Genomic DNA, 14876 nt, shown 5'->3' with positions numbered 1-14876 from the left:
TTATATGACCTTAGAATGTCTGGGTTTAACATAAAAAATAGAGAAAGTATAAACATAAAACTAACAAAGATCAAGATACCAGAAATAGGGAAATACAATATAACTAGCAAGGTCAGGATTACGAGGGTCAGAAGAGTCACTGAACAAGCCAACATTGAATAACCAGAAAATCAGGGAACATAAAACGTACTATACGAGGAACCAAGAGGGCTATGACAATGGGGCTAAAACTTTACACACTATGCAAGGAACTATATGACAAACCAAAATGGCTATGACAATGGGGCTAAAACTTTACACACTATGCAGGGAACTATATGAGGAACCAAAAGGGCTATGACAATGGGGCTAAAACTTTATTTAAACAGTGAGGTATACACTGGTCCATGTCAGCCCCGCAATGCAGAAAAGTGCGGGTTGCAGTGATGACCGGGCACTGCCAGAACAGGAAATTACGCCAGGTATCATATTGATATGAGTATCGCGTGCATGCAGTGTCCCTCTATCAGCCAGCTTCAATGCATTCGCCTCCTAATCGGGAAGACAATTGTGAACCTGGAGGTGGTTCTTTCACGAATGACATGCACAGCGCGCTCAGCAAAGTCAGAGCAGCGCATCGCTCGGGTAAGTAGCACAACACCAGGGGATTTTGGACTTACACATATCTCATAAAGTAACATGAATTGGGCATAAAGCTAAATTTGGCAACCAATGATAGATAGAAGAGTCATTTGTGTTTTGTGAAAACAACTACATGCCCCCATAACTTGCACTGCACAGTTTATAAAAGTGTCAGGAAGTAAAATTATAAAGGTATGGGGGAAATGGGCATATGCATTGATTATTTAAGTGCTTCAAAAGGTAGGATATTAATTATGTAGGTTATTATATACAATCAAAGTGGAGACTGTAGGCAATCTTTTAAATTATATAACTTAAAATGTCAATATAATATATATATATATATATATAATGTATAATACTAGTAATACTTAGTAATACTTACTAGCAACACTCATTTTTCAGTTTCATAACCTTACCATCTTCACAAGGACTTGCATTCTAGAAATTAGGTGGGATAACTGAGAAATTCCATGGTTTCTCCATTAAAGGTGGTTGATATCAAACTCTTCTCTTTGCTTTGCAATCAATAAACATATATTGTGAGTTGAGGCTTAGGCACATCTTCCACTTAAAGAAATCGATAATGAATCAGAGAGTAGCAGAGATGTTTGGAATTAAGGAATTTCATTTTCCAGCATTGAAAGCCTGGGGCCCTCATTTGTTTGACGCTGAAACTCATCTTCTCCATATTTATCAAAATGTCTTTTCTTTTCTAGACAAACGCTCCTCTTCCTTGCCTGTTATATTTTACCTTTATCTTGGTTGCAGACAATAACAGCCGTTTGGGTTGTTCGCTTTCTAAATATAATTTGAGATCAATAGTTAAAGTAATTTCTTTTTATTAAACTGTGAAAAATACAAGAGAAGTCTTCTACTCAATTATATTAAAACGACAAAAGTGTGTCACTTTGTGTTCTCCTTGTCATACAGAGATGGCCAGCAGAAACAAAGTGTGGCTTATATATACATTTTCTAGTCGTCCCCCCCCCCCCAACATATATATTATTGAATCAGTGAAATAGTTTGAGGATATATTATACATTCAATCTGAAACTCACCTTTTTTCCACTGAATAAAACCATTCGTGCTAACTGTCTAAACATTTAGTGCTGGCTTACATCCTTGTCAGTAAAGAGCTGCTGTTATTTGTGAATCGCTAGCCACTACTAAGTGACTGCTTTCTGACTGGTTTACAAACCTGTTGCTACTTATTACCAGCTAATGCTAACCCCCCAAAAAACTGCTTCTGGTGGAAAGACATTAGCAACAGTTCAATCTATATTCATCACATTGAAAAAAAAAATAGGTTTGTTCCAAACCTGTTGCTAGGTTGCCTGTCTTTACTAGACACACATGGTGAAGTGTGCATGCTCACCTGTGTGTGTCTGTGCTTTGCCAGAAAGCCACAAACAGAAGTGATTTGTATCTATAGCGACAGCTGTGTAATTAATGATAGCCTAGTTAAATGGAAACTATAGTCACCCAGACCAATTCAGCTCAATGAAGTGGTCTGGCTGCCAGGTCCCTCAAGTTTTAACCCTTCACATGTAAACATAACAGTTTAAGAGAAACTGCTATGTTTACATAGCAGGGTTAATCCAACCTCTAGTGGCTGCCTTCTCGACAGCCGCTAGAGGTGCTTCTGCGACGCTGGATGCAAAATTTGCATCCAGCGTGCAGAACGTCAATAGGAAAGCATTGAGAAATGCTGTCCTATGGACTGTTAGAATGCGCGTGCGGCTCTTGCTGTGCATGCGCATTCTGCTGCACTCGGGAGCTGACGTCAGCGGGGGAATAGAGGTCACCAGCGCTGAGGGAGCCGGACGCTTGATTAAGGTTTTAACCCCTTTCAGCCCAGCGGGAGGGGGACCCTGAGGGTGAGGGTCCCCCAAGGAAAATGAGTTTGTTTTCCTGACACTATGATGATCCTTTAAATTTAGGAATAAAGGTGTCAACCAGGAGTTAATTTGTAGTTGCTACAAGCTGCCAGCTGTCGGTAATAGTAATAGCTTGCAACTTCTATTTACGACAAATTTGTAATGCTCTTAATATTCTGCTTGGTAGCCCAATCCTTTGCTGAATCTCCAAAGATTCCCTCAACTGCTCACCTCTATATGTATTGAGGAAATACGAAAAAGTCTGCACGAATGGGATGTACTAAATCAGGGGTGCTCAAAAGGTAGATCCCCAGATGTTTTAGAACTACAGCTTCCATGATGCTTTGTCATCCTACAGCATTCTAAAGGCATGCAAAGCATTATGGGAGTAGTAGTTCTACAACATCTGGGGATCTACATTTTGGTCACTCTTGTACTAAATATAAAATGGAATGGAAAGATGGACAGACAGTCACAAAATTAAAGCTCTGTACATAGATAGACAGACAGACATTAAGCAGACTTCATCAAAAGAAGTAGTTTTTCAAACAGACGTTACTTGGCTTAAACTGAAATAAAAAAGGCTCCATGAAATATTATAATCAATACAATCACAAAAGAACAAATCTATATTTTTTATGTTCAATAAAGATTTCTTTTCACACGTACAAGTTAATTAAAACACCTCTCATTTGTGGGAAATAGGAAAAAAATTACCAGAGTGTATTACCAATAATAAAAGTTGGAACTTGTTATTTGATATTGACATTCATGTGTAGAAATTACTTTTATTTCTACTGCAAACATATAAAATATCCCTTTGCCGCAGCATGAAATGGTGAAGATAGTTGGCATTCAAATATTTAACAGTTTCTTTCACTCAAAAAAAAAAAAATACCAAATACAAAGGAATAAAGATAAAATGTGAGAGAGGAGAAAATTTTACAGGGGGCGTTTAAATATCTTGTTTATAATAGCAAAAAGAATGTTAAAAGAAGCTCAATGGAACATTGTCAGAACCAGATTAAGATTGCCCAGGGTTCTAGGCAGGATGCCCGTTTAGGGCAAGCTCCGAGTTTCCTGGGCTTTTTTTTTTTGTACGTGTTATGTCTATGTGGTGTTTTATGTGTGTGAGAAAGGCTGAGAATTGTATGGGGGAAGGTGATTGTGCGGGTGTGTGGGTTGTGTGGTGGCATTGTGCCTGTATAGTGTCTGAGTGTTTGTGGCAATTTTTTCAATGTGCCAACCCCCACTCACCTTTTGGCAGAAGGTGATGTAATTCTGTTGGTCCAGTGGTGGCAATTCTATACAGATTCTTTGGTGGTCCAATGAAGGCATGCTGATGAGCTGTATCCTCGGTGGTTTGTTGTTGGAGAAGCATTGTTTTCAGCACCTCTAATGGGTTCAGAGGACATTAATTGCCCCCTCTCAGTCCCAACAGTATGTCAATGACTAAGAGTACTGGTTGCAGCACTCTGAATCATTGAGAAGTGCCGAGGGATGTTTAGGGAGCTCTTAACCTCCATGGCGATAATCCCGAGCGTGGCTCGGGGTTAATTTTCAGTACCAAAAGCAGTAACCCCGAGCCACGCTAAATACAATGTACCACTTTAACATTTAAAAATACTGACATAATCAGAATGCCAGGGAGGTTAAAGTGATCTGAACTCAGAAGAGGTGCAGACCACAATGGTCCCTGCAGATAAGGGGACACAGAGCTGAACATATGTGATATATATTAAAACATATTATGACCCAGAGAGAATACGAAGCTGCTGATATCATGCTATTTAGAATTATTGGATTATGGTTGTGAGATACAGTAGATGACCTGCTGCAGAGGGATTTAGATAGATTGGGGGACTGGGCACTAAAATGGCAGATTAAATTTAGCAAAGTTATGCACTTCGGGGTTAAGAATGCACAAGCAACTTGCACCCTAAATGGTAGTGAACTAGGAAAAACCACACACAAGAAGGATTTGGGAATTGGTATAGACCACAAATTAGGCGGCAATATGCAATGTCAATCTGAGGTTGCTAAAGCCAGTAAGGTTTTGTCATGTATAAATAGGGGCATAAATTCTCGGGATGAAAATATAATTTTGCCTCTTTATAAATCGCTGTTAAGACCACACCTTGAATATGCTGTGCAATTTTGGACACCTGTTCTAAAGAAAGATATTATGACACTGGAAAAAGTGCAGAGACGAGCTACAAAATTGATAAAAGGAATGGAGCATTTTAGTTACGAAGAAAGGTTAAAAAATGCTTGATCCAAGGAGACATCTGACTGCTATTTTGGGGTCAAGAAGGATTTTTTTTCCTAGTTTGTTGCAAAATTGGAAGCGCTTCAGACTAGGTTTTTTTGCCTTCTTTTGGATCAACAGCAAAAACATATGCGAGGAAGGCTGAACTTGATGGACACAAGTCTCTTTTAACTATGTAACTATGTAACTTAAGGGAATGGCCATTTTTCACACATGCAGATTACAGATTGGAGTGGCATGAGCCAGTACATTGTAGAATAATTTCAAATGAACCATAAGCTGCAGAAATGAAAAAAAAAAAGACTAAGTGCAAGATATCTAAAGAGACTTCATAGCATAATTTCATACAAAATGTCTACAAATAAGTTGAGATCTGCACTTGCGAGCTATTGCAATTCTCCTTCATTAAGGTAAAATTTGACCATTTGCACAAATAATTTATTTAACGCTGTCAAGTGACCTCCTATCACATCAGCAGACTGTGCATTTCAATTGCTAGTTTAATCTGTAAACGTTCATTTTAGAAAACAGACTGGTACATATGAGTGACACAGTAATTGCCATACTGAAGTAATGTGTCAGAGTTAATAACATGACACCTATCAATACCCTTTGTGTGCACATGCATATTAAATGACACTATTATAATAAATAGCATGAATGTCTTTCAGTTTGAAAAAAGTAGCATTTCTTTAAAACATAACGATGACAAAAAATACATTAAAAAATGACAGTATGATGATGAAAATAAAGCTGAAACATAGAATACCTGGGCTCTACTTGGGCTTGGGATCAAAAGGGTGATGTGTTTGGAGGCGGAAAGGTATGGAACCTGTTTTCTGAGCCAGTGGAGGGATATGGACACATGTTTTTGGATGACCATAAACCCTGTGGAGAAGGTAGCATAAGGAGTTAAGGACAGGCTAAGCAAGACATCTCGGCAGTTTGCAATCCTGGCACCGGACACTTATGCACATCTGGCTCTAGTGCAGGGTCATCTGCTCCTGCAGCCGTCCAATTTGCATGCTGCACTCCTCCATGTGAAGACTGTCTCTTTGTGTGCCATAGATTGGATGCACAAGTACTGTAGATAGGGGAGATGGATAGAAAGTAGGTCCATACTGTGACAAACTCCCCATGTGAGTTTGCCATGAGCTCCTGAAGGAGGGGAACAAGCTCCACAGTTCAAATAGAGGCTACATTCTGTATTTTATTCCTTTTTATGTTACAGAAGGTGACCAACCGCTAGTACTGATTTCATGGAACTATTTTGGGCTTAAGCCACATGTGCAGTCGGTCAAAAATGGAACTTCCATGGAAAAACCCAAAACCCTGAACCGATCGGGGTGATTTTTGGATATGTTGGTTACCTAGATCGGGGCTATCAAGGAAATATGTTTTCATGTATTTTATGTGTATTTTGGGGTGTTTTACAAATTGTTATATTTTTTGTCCCTGAGAGATAATTAACTTATAAGTGTTTGCTCATGTAATTATCTGTCAGGCACAGAGGATCCTGGGAGGGATTTCCCTGTTGTTTTGTGTAGGAAATCCCTTGTAGGGGCTATTGTATAAAATATATAATATATAAAAACATTCCAGTTTGTACTCCCAGAACTATGTGTCATCTGGTTACTGGGAGGGGAAAGGGCTAATCACTGTTCCAGCTTGTTTCAGCGTGGAGGATTCAGCGGGAAAGTCCTTGTAAGGACTCCAGCTCCCAGGACTGTGTGTCGTTAAGTCCCTGGGAGTGGATAGAGCAAGTCCCCTAGCCTGCTCCAGGATGAAGAGGTTCCAGGACCCCAATCAAGTCACGGCAACTGGGAGGCAGAAGTGCTGTTTGTTCCAGCTAGGAAGTGGTCCTTGGCTGAGGTACTCAGACGTGGTACAAGGACCTCCCTTACACATACATTTGTCCATAGTCTTCTAGTAAACTAAGGGGTCAATAAGGATTTGGTGGAGGCAGTGATGGGGTCACTGTGGGAAGAGTTAATGGGGCTTTTGCAGGAAGTTGTAGTCTCTACTGCAGCTGTGATGGGGAGCTCCTTTTATACTGTCCAATTGTGGTTGCTTTATGAAAGATGAAGACGGTGGATATTTTAGGGGTTTATGCATCTATTGATAATAGGATGATGGTAAAAGTTGAATGATATCTGTATAACTGACATTATTAATGGTAGGCAACAAAACCTGGATCAGAAAATTGGAAACCTGTGGCCACAAATATCTACTGGTTTATACAGCAGATATGTGCAAACAGCAATGAAAAGTAGCCCTTAGTTTTTAATACTTTGTTTTCAATGCATTTGTATTCTGCTATGGAAACTCTAGATGGAGCAAGTGTTGCTATTTTCTCTTTTATTGCACAGAACATTTAGTACAGTGCTAATTAACATTGCACAATTCTATTGTTTCTGAATTGCGTACACTATGATGCAGAGCCAGCCTTGAGGTTGGCATGGCGTCATGGGTAATGTAACTCAGAAGCATCATGGATCCCCCCCTAAAATAAAATTTTTGCCACTCTGGCAAAATTATAAGTGAATGCTAGAGGTAGTAATGAAGTTATAAGACAACATATATTCTTCAATTAAAAACAAAGATTTGCAGAATTAAACACTAAAAAGATGTCCTTGACTTGCTTGCTCAAGGTTTCACGAGGTTAAAAGATTTTTCAGCAATTAATATCTCCAGCCCATTTAATTATACCCCTGTTTAGCATACCGTTTTATAATTCGTCTGACATAAAATTGTGTACATTATTTAACACCATTTTTATTCGACAATATTTTTCAACCTGTCCACAGGGTAAACTGCTATTGGTTATGTATATTCTGATATATTACCTTAGACTATTTTAGATATCTTGAGCAAGCAACTGCAATGCCCTTTAACCCTGCAAAGTATATAACATGTATATGGTACCACTACATGAATAGTTAATGGATTCTGTAATGAGTGAGTCTGTTATTTTCACACGAGAAAGTACAACATATTAGCACAAGTAGAGATATCGGCAAATAAAAGTGCAGGTTTTAAGAGAGGTATTAGCAGTAGTAAGAGGGAAGTGCTCATGCTATGTATGGAATCTGTAGGTGACTTACATTTGATATTTCATACCACAACTCTTACAACATAACATATCATTTACAGACTGTGCGTACTCCTCCCCAGACTCTTCTATTTGATAAACTATTACTAATACTTAATGGAATACTAGAATGTTAAGAGCACAAACATGTATTGCTAACTATATAGTTTGCCTGAGCCTAATTTATTAGGTCCCGCACCTCTGGGCATGAAGGGTTAAAATACCTTTTTACAAATTCTTTTTTACAGATCTGAGACTCCCTTGGTGCTGGCTAGGAATCCTTCTTCAAAGGGGGGATGATGGGAGGACCTAATGTGCATTCACAGCGAGCACCACACAGACATTAAAGCTTGTCGTAGGAAAGCATTGAATCATTGCTTTCTTGGGGCGAATTTGAAGATGTTAGATATCCTCATCCTATTTCATGGAGTAAAACTCCATTAGGGAGCAAGACATGGCTCTAGTGGTTGTCTGGTAGACATCCATTAGAGGTGGACTTAGCCACGTAACATAAACCTTGCAGTTTCTCTGAAACTACAATGTCTTACATTGTAGGGCTAAGGGGCCAGGGTCACTGCACCCAGACCACTTCAATAAGATGAAATACCTTAACAGATTATTTATGTAGACATACACTGTTTACAAAACCACCACCTGACAGTGGATCAGGCTTCACAGAGGCATAAAGAATGTGTGTCCGTGTCAATACTTGAGGCTGGTCAATCAGTAAAGTTCTCCAACAATGATAACGTTTGGTTTGTATACTATTGGTGCGGGACCTATTTAGGATGTCCTCCATTAATAAGATACATTTCATTTACTATTTTTTGGTAACTGGCTCTTGAACCTAGTTGGTGAGCATTGCAGCAGTTACTCAGCAATTAAAAAATATCAAATAAACAAATTAACATAGCAAATCTCTTGTGCTATAGGAAAGACCTTATTTTCTTGGGCAAGGCGAGTGGTAGGCCAATATTAATAATAATTAATATAAATAAATAACCACTTTACACTTTGCATCTTGCGATTCCTAGTTTTCAGTTCACAATGGTAATCATCAAGGCTTTGCTTTTTCCAATAAACATAATCCAATTTTAAATGACCTTTAAACATGAGTGACAGTAACTACTTCGGTGTGTACAATTACATCCATTCTAAAGGGAAAGCGCATTATATACATGAAACACTATACAGGTATTAAGGTTGATAAGTCCATTGAGCATGTATCATACTTTTTTGGTCCTCAGATAAATAGAGATTGAAGGGCCATCTGGAACGTCAAGTTTTATGCAGTTTCATCACCTTGTCTAGTTGTTGGGGGAGTACCTTATGGCCAAAACCTGTCCAGCGCTGTCCCTTGCATATCTAACTCTCCTGTTCTTCTTAACTAAAATAAATAATCCATTTTAGTAGTGAGTAGTATTTAGTGAGTGAGTGCAGTGAAAATTTGAGCCATTGGTCTTTTCACCGTCTATGTACTCCATAGTCATTATCATACATTTTAACAAACCAACTATCTGTTTTGTTTCTTTTCATAGGGTGATATCCAAAGGACTAACATTCAAGTGGATTTTGGAGATGGAATAGCAGCTTCGTATGCCAATCTCAGTGCCACGGAAGATGGCATTAAACATGTCTACCAGAATGTTGGAATCTTTCGAGTGTTGATTCAAGTGGATAACAACCTCGGATCTGATAGTGCAACACTCTACTTGCACATCACATGTATGTACCTAACATCACAGTCCATTTATATAATATGATATTTTTCGTGTTTGTTTATAACCTACTGGAAAAAAACGCCCCATCCCCTAGAAAACAAGCTGATACATTTTTTTACCTCTTCATAACCAAAAGCATTGTGTTGTTAGCAACACTTTACTCAACAGTTTTCATGAAAGTTTTATTAATCAAAATATTTAAAAATGAGGAATTTATAAAATCAATCAATGAAGAAAAAAAAGAATACAAAAATAGCTTAGTCTCAACTGCGACAGTTCCCTTCGAACCGGCAGAAATAAAATATCGGAGAGATTGTCAAAACATAATTATGGCGATTGTATTTACACAGCAAAAAAGAGTTAATTAAAGTTTATTTGCAGAAATATTGGCATGCATCATTTAAGTTGCTATTGTACAAGTAAAGCTTTCTATTGTTCATAATATGAATGCTGTTATGGCCACAGTATCCGTGTCCCCAGAACCTAGGTATCTGTCTCTCTATCACTTACAGTACTGCATTACTGCAGAAGTTTTCAAAAAGTGTAAAAACAGCATATTGTGCTGGAGCTGTAGTTAAGGAGAGTCACATTTGGAGCAACGCAGTGCCACCTACTGTTCAAAATTAATAATTCATCACACAGTCGCAGCTTGCTCTTCCCACAATATTCTTTGTGCTTCTCTATGTATTAATCTTTTACACTGCAGGGTTCTGTCCCGCTGAACTATTTATACCCATCCATTAAGTAGACACCTTAGGTGTCCTTTATTTTCAACTGCTATAATTTCTATAAGGCAATTCCATTTTTTTTTTTTTACTGTGATGAGGATTTCTAGTGAGTTGTCATTGTGGCATTCAGGAGGAAAATATAATGGAAAGAAAATAGAAGTATGTGGGAATAAAACGGATGGAACTGCAGTTGTTGAAACTTTGCCAGCTCTTTCAATTTCAATGAATCGTTTGTGATGCAGTTCAGAAAAGAATGCCAAGTTTAGCTTATGTGGGTTTAGTGTTTGATTAATTTTTATTTATGTTTACTTATATAAATATTGACACAATGCCGGTTATGATGTTTTTTTTAATTTTTTTTTTTTTTTTTAGAATGTTTTCGTAATTTTATCAAAAGATGCTGAATTGACGCAGACATCAACTGATGCCAAATTATGACTGTTCCTTTTGAATTCCAAATTGAAGGTCAGGGTAGCCAAACCGAAAGTATTGCTGAATTTACTTAAATAATATTTCTGGTCTGGCTGTTTTGACGTTTAATTTGACATTCACTTTGAATTCCCACTTTAGTAAATACCTCTGCTAGCTGTGTATTGCCACAATATTCCCCCAAATGCTCACACTCACTGCTTACTTAACGTTTTTTTAAACTAACAGGTACATTTGCATGTATCCAGGGTATCCTCATTCTCTTTTATTGCTGTGTCAATGAAAATATATTGGCAAAAAATATTCTTAAATGAGTTAAAGAAAAAGGACGTTAAAACAGAAAATAAATAAATAAATGCATTAAATGTGAACCATATTTGTGATTCTCCCTTTTGGCAGCAGAGGGTGCTAATGTAACACATCTAACACATTTCAGAGATGAACAGACAATACAGTCTGGTTGGTATAATAAGTGCTCACTGCAGTAACCTGTACAAAAGTATAAATGATAAAATAAAGGGAAATAAAATACGCCATTGTCTGCATAATGCTGAAATTTATCTAAGAGAACAATAAGTGGATAACTTCTAACTTGAACAAATACTGTTAAGGAGAAAACAATATGTTTTGTGGTTGATTCTAGTAAGTTTACCTTTGTTAACAGTGCACAAACAAAGATACAGTTATAAATCTGAGAAGGTTACTAAAAATCAATTGTCTTAACAAATAAGTATGGGAAGTTAGTGCACCAAGACCACTTCATATTGCCATAATGTGTTTAAGCCCAGAACTGCTTTATTGTTCCATGATATTACTAGATTCTACACTGGTTTCAATATATCAATATTAGGGGTAATTTGAAGCAGCGGTGGGGTTAAACACAGTTTGCCCATATTGTGAGATTAAATCTCCATGCTTATTTGTTAAGATATGCGATTTTAAGTTATCATGTAACATGTAAAATTGTATTTCTGTGTGCTGTTCCCTTTCTATGTATTTTACATACATTTTGGTATTTCAGTAGCACCACTATTAACTAATGCATTTTCTGAGTGTGGCCACCAGTTCTCTTTTTTTTTTTTTTCTTAAAGGGACACTTTAGTCACACAAACCACTTCATCTCATTTTACAGTTGAAGGGTTTAATGAACACTCCATAACAAATTAATTTAAGTAAAGTTGTTATGGTGTCAGGAGGCCCACAGACACTCTCACATTCAGGGGTTAAACCGTTCTCGAATGGTTTAACTCCAGAGTTGTCTCGAGTGCCAGTCTCCACTCCTCACAGGTATCATCCGTCTTCGGAAGTTTCACTTCCAGTGCTGATACCCACTCTCCCCAAGCATCTGGCTTCTGACATTTCACTTTCAAGAGGTGCGGAGTACCACCGGGCAGGGGTGTCGCTGATTAGCTGGGAGCGGTAAGCTGGCACACTTAGCCAATCAGTGACTCCCCATTCACAAAACAGGCTTGGAAAGAAACATACATTTTCCAAACCAGTTTTGTGAATGGGGAGTCACTGATTGGCTAATTTGATCAGCTGATTGCTCTCAGTCAATCAGCGGCTCCCCTTCCCGGTGGCATTACGCACCTCTTGAAAGTGAAATATCAGAAACCGGATGCTGCTTGGGGAGAGTGGGAATCAGCACTGGAGGCAACTTCGGTGTTAAACCATTCAAGAATGGTTTAAACCCTTGGGTTCAGGGTGCGCTGGGGGCCTCCTGGCACCACAATAACTTAATTTAGATAAAGTTGTTATGGTGCCTTAAGGTGCTAAGCTGTCCCTTTTCATACTGACAGCCACTAGAAGTGCTTCTGCTACACTGTCACCTGTCGAAGATGCCCATAGGATAGCACTGAGTACAATGCATCCCTATGGGGAAGCTTGAATGCACGCATAGCATTGACAGTGCATGCACATTAGGTCCCCAATGCTCCTTCATGATGATCATTAAATGGAATCATGGAGGCCATGCCTCCCCAATGATGTCAGAAGAGATGGGGAGGATAGCAGGACCCAGGTAGCCTCTTTGCTGGAAAAAGGTGAGGAAAACTTTATTTTCTTAATTTTTATGGCAATTGGGGAAGGGGTGAAGGTGTGTGAAACTTTAATACAACAAGGGACAAGGGCACTACAGTGTTAGGAATTTGGTTTGTATTTGTAATGCTATAGTGTGCCTTTAATTTCATCAAGTTAAGATTAATTAAAGATCCCCTGGTAATCACCTCCGAATCAGTGCAGAAATCAGTGTTGATATTAAAAGTATGATCCAATGTGTGAAAATAAAATGATGTTTGATTTAGGGGTCAGTCACAATTTATTGTTAGACAATTACAGACATGTTAACAGATGCAGACGAGCTGTTAACCATGTCAAAGCAATCACCATCCAATAGTACCGATACAGTTCAACAATACTTTTCTCGTAAACTTTTCCCAACACTTTAGCCATAGTTAAAAAATCATACAAAGCAACCGGCTACTAATCTTCAAAACAATACAGTGTTTTCCAGATTTTCTAGCATATTGCAAAATAGAACAAGCCTTTTGTTTGGTATTAGCAATAAATGATACTTTCTTGTAGATGTCACACCAATATTTCTGGAAATGGTATTGCACCAATGCAAGTATAGGTCTTTTCAATTTAATCCTGGTATTAACATAGATTAATAAAATAAAAGGTGCTAGAACTCATTTTAGTCCTATTTGTTTATAGTGTTTGCCAAATATTATTTAGCAATAAAGAATCCATGTTTTACGAAAAATGCCAGTCCTTGTAAGCTTAGAGTGATTGATTTCAAGCCATTTTGGAATTCCCTGATCCGTGACATGTTCTCTCTCTGCAGCACCTCTGGAACATATACATCTAGTTCTGCCTTTTGTGACCACCAAGAATAAGGAGGTGAATGCTTCAGTGATCCTGTGGCCAAGTCACGTGGGAACCGTTACTTATGTCTGGTGGCTTGGAAACAATAGTGAGGTGCATTCATTGTCTGCTTTACTGTTAAATCATATTTTGATTTCTTGAAAGTTACAGGAGCAAAACTTGTGGTTTTCTGAACCAGTGGTATAATACAAGTTGTTATTTCAGTGCTCGAGGGTGGCTGTTGAGGATTGATGACCTGTGAGTCTACAGAAGTCAACCTGTCAATCAGTGGCACCAATTTCCATCAGCCACCCACACTCCAGTATAAACTACACAAATAACTACTGTTTTTACTTATATATACTCAACTGTCTGTCTGCCTGTATCTACATGTACCTAGATAGTGTATTATGTCAAGAAGACTAGTCGTATTCGCTAAACTGTGCATTGTGAATGGTTGACAAATTAATTAACTTACCTTTAACAATATACTGAGCAATTCAAACATAACCCTGTTTGTTATCCCTCTTCCTCTATTTCTCTTTTGGTTTCCTGTTTCTTACACTTCTGCCATTTTCTGTTATGTAGAAACATAGAAACATAGAAACATAGAATGTGACGGCAGATAAGAACCATTCGGCCCATCTAGTCTGCCCAGTTTTCTAAATACTTTCATTAGTCCCTGGCCTTATCTTATAATTAGGATAGCCTTATGCCTATCCCACGCATGCTTAAACTCCTTTACTGTGTTAACCTCTACCACTTCAGCTGGAAGGCTATTCCATGCATCCACTACCCTCTCAGTAAAGTAATACTTCCTGATATTATTTTTAAACCTTTGTCCCTCTAATTTAAGACTATGTCCTCTTGTTGTGGTAGTTTTTCTTATTTTAAATATAGTCTCCTCCTTTACTGTGTTGATTCCCTTTATGTATTTAAATGTTTCTATCATATCCCTCCTGTCTCGTCTTTCCTCCAAGCTATACATGTTAAGATCCTTTAACCTTTCCTAATAGTTTTATCCTGCAATCCATGAACCAGCTTAGTAGTCCTTCTCTGAACTCTCTCTAAGGTATCAATATCCTTCTGAAGATACGGTCTCCAGTACTGCGTACAATACTCCAAGTGAGGTCTCACCAGTGTTCTGTACAATGGCATGAGCACTTCCTTCTTTCTACTGCTAATGCCTCTCCCTTGTGATATTCTTTTAATCTAAGCTTAAAGGGACACTATAGTAACCAAAACAACTTTAGTTTAATAAAGCAGTTTTGG

The 14876-nt window shown here is 38.1% G+C and overlaps 1 protein-coding gene across 1 annotated transcript in view; it reads left to right on the top strand.

Annotated features, from left to right (window-relative positions):
- The window catches only part of SORCS1 (sortilin related VPS10 domain containing receptor 1), a 615871-nt gene that overhangs the window by 509855 nt on the left and 91140 nt on the right, over positions 1-14876 (top strand). Inside the window, exons 19-20 of the mRNA XM_063433805.1 lie at positions 9400-9586; positions 13585-13718. Coding sequence (XP_063289875.1) covers positions 9400-9586; positions 13585-13718 — 321 coding nt within the window. The remainder of the gene's footprint in view (positions 1-9399; positions 9587-13584; positions 13719-14876) is intronic.

Source organism: Pelobates fuscus, chromosome 10, assembly GCF_036172605.1.
Source record: "Pelobates fuscus isolate aPelFus1 chromosome 10, aPelFus1.pri, whole genome shotgun sequence".
Lineage (NCBI taxonomy): Eukaryota > Metazoa > Chordata > Amphibia > Anura > Pelobatidae > Pelobates > Pelobates fuscus.
This window is presented reverse-complemented; position numbering and strand designations above follow the sequence as displayed.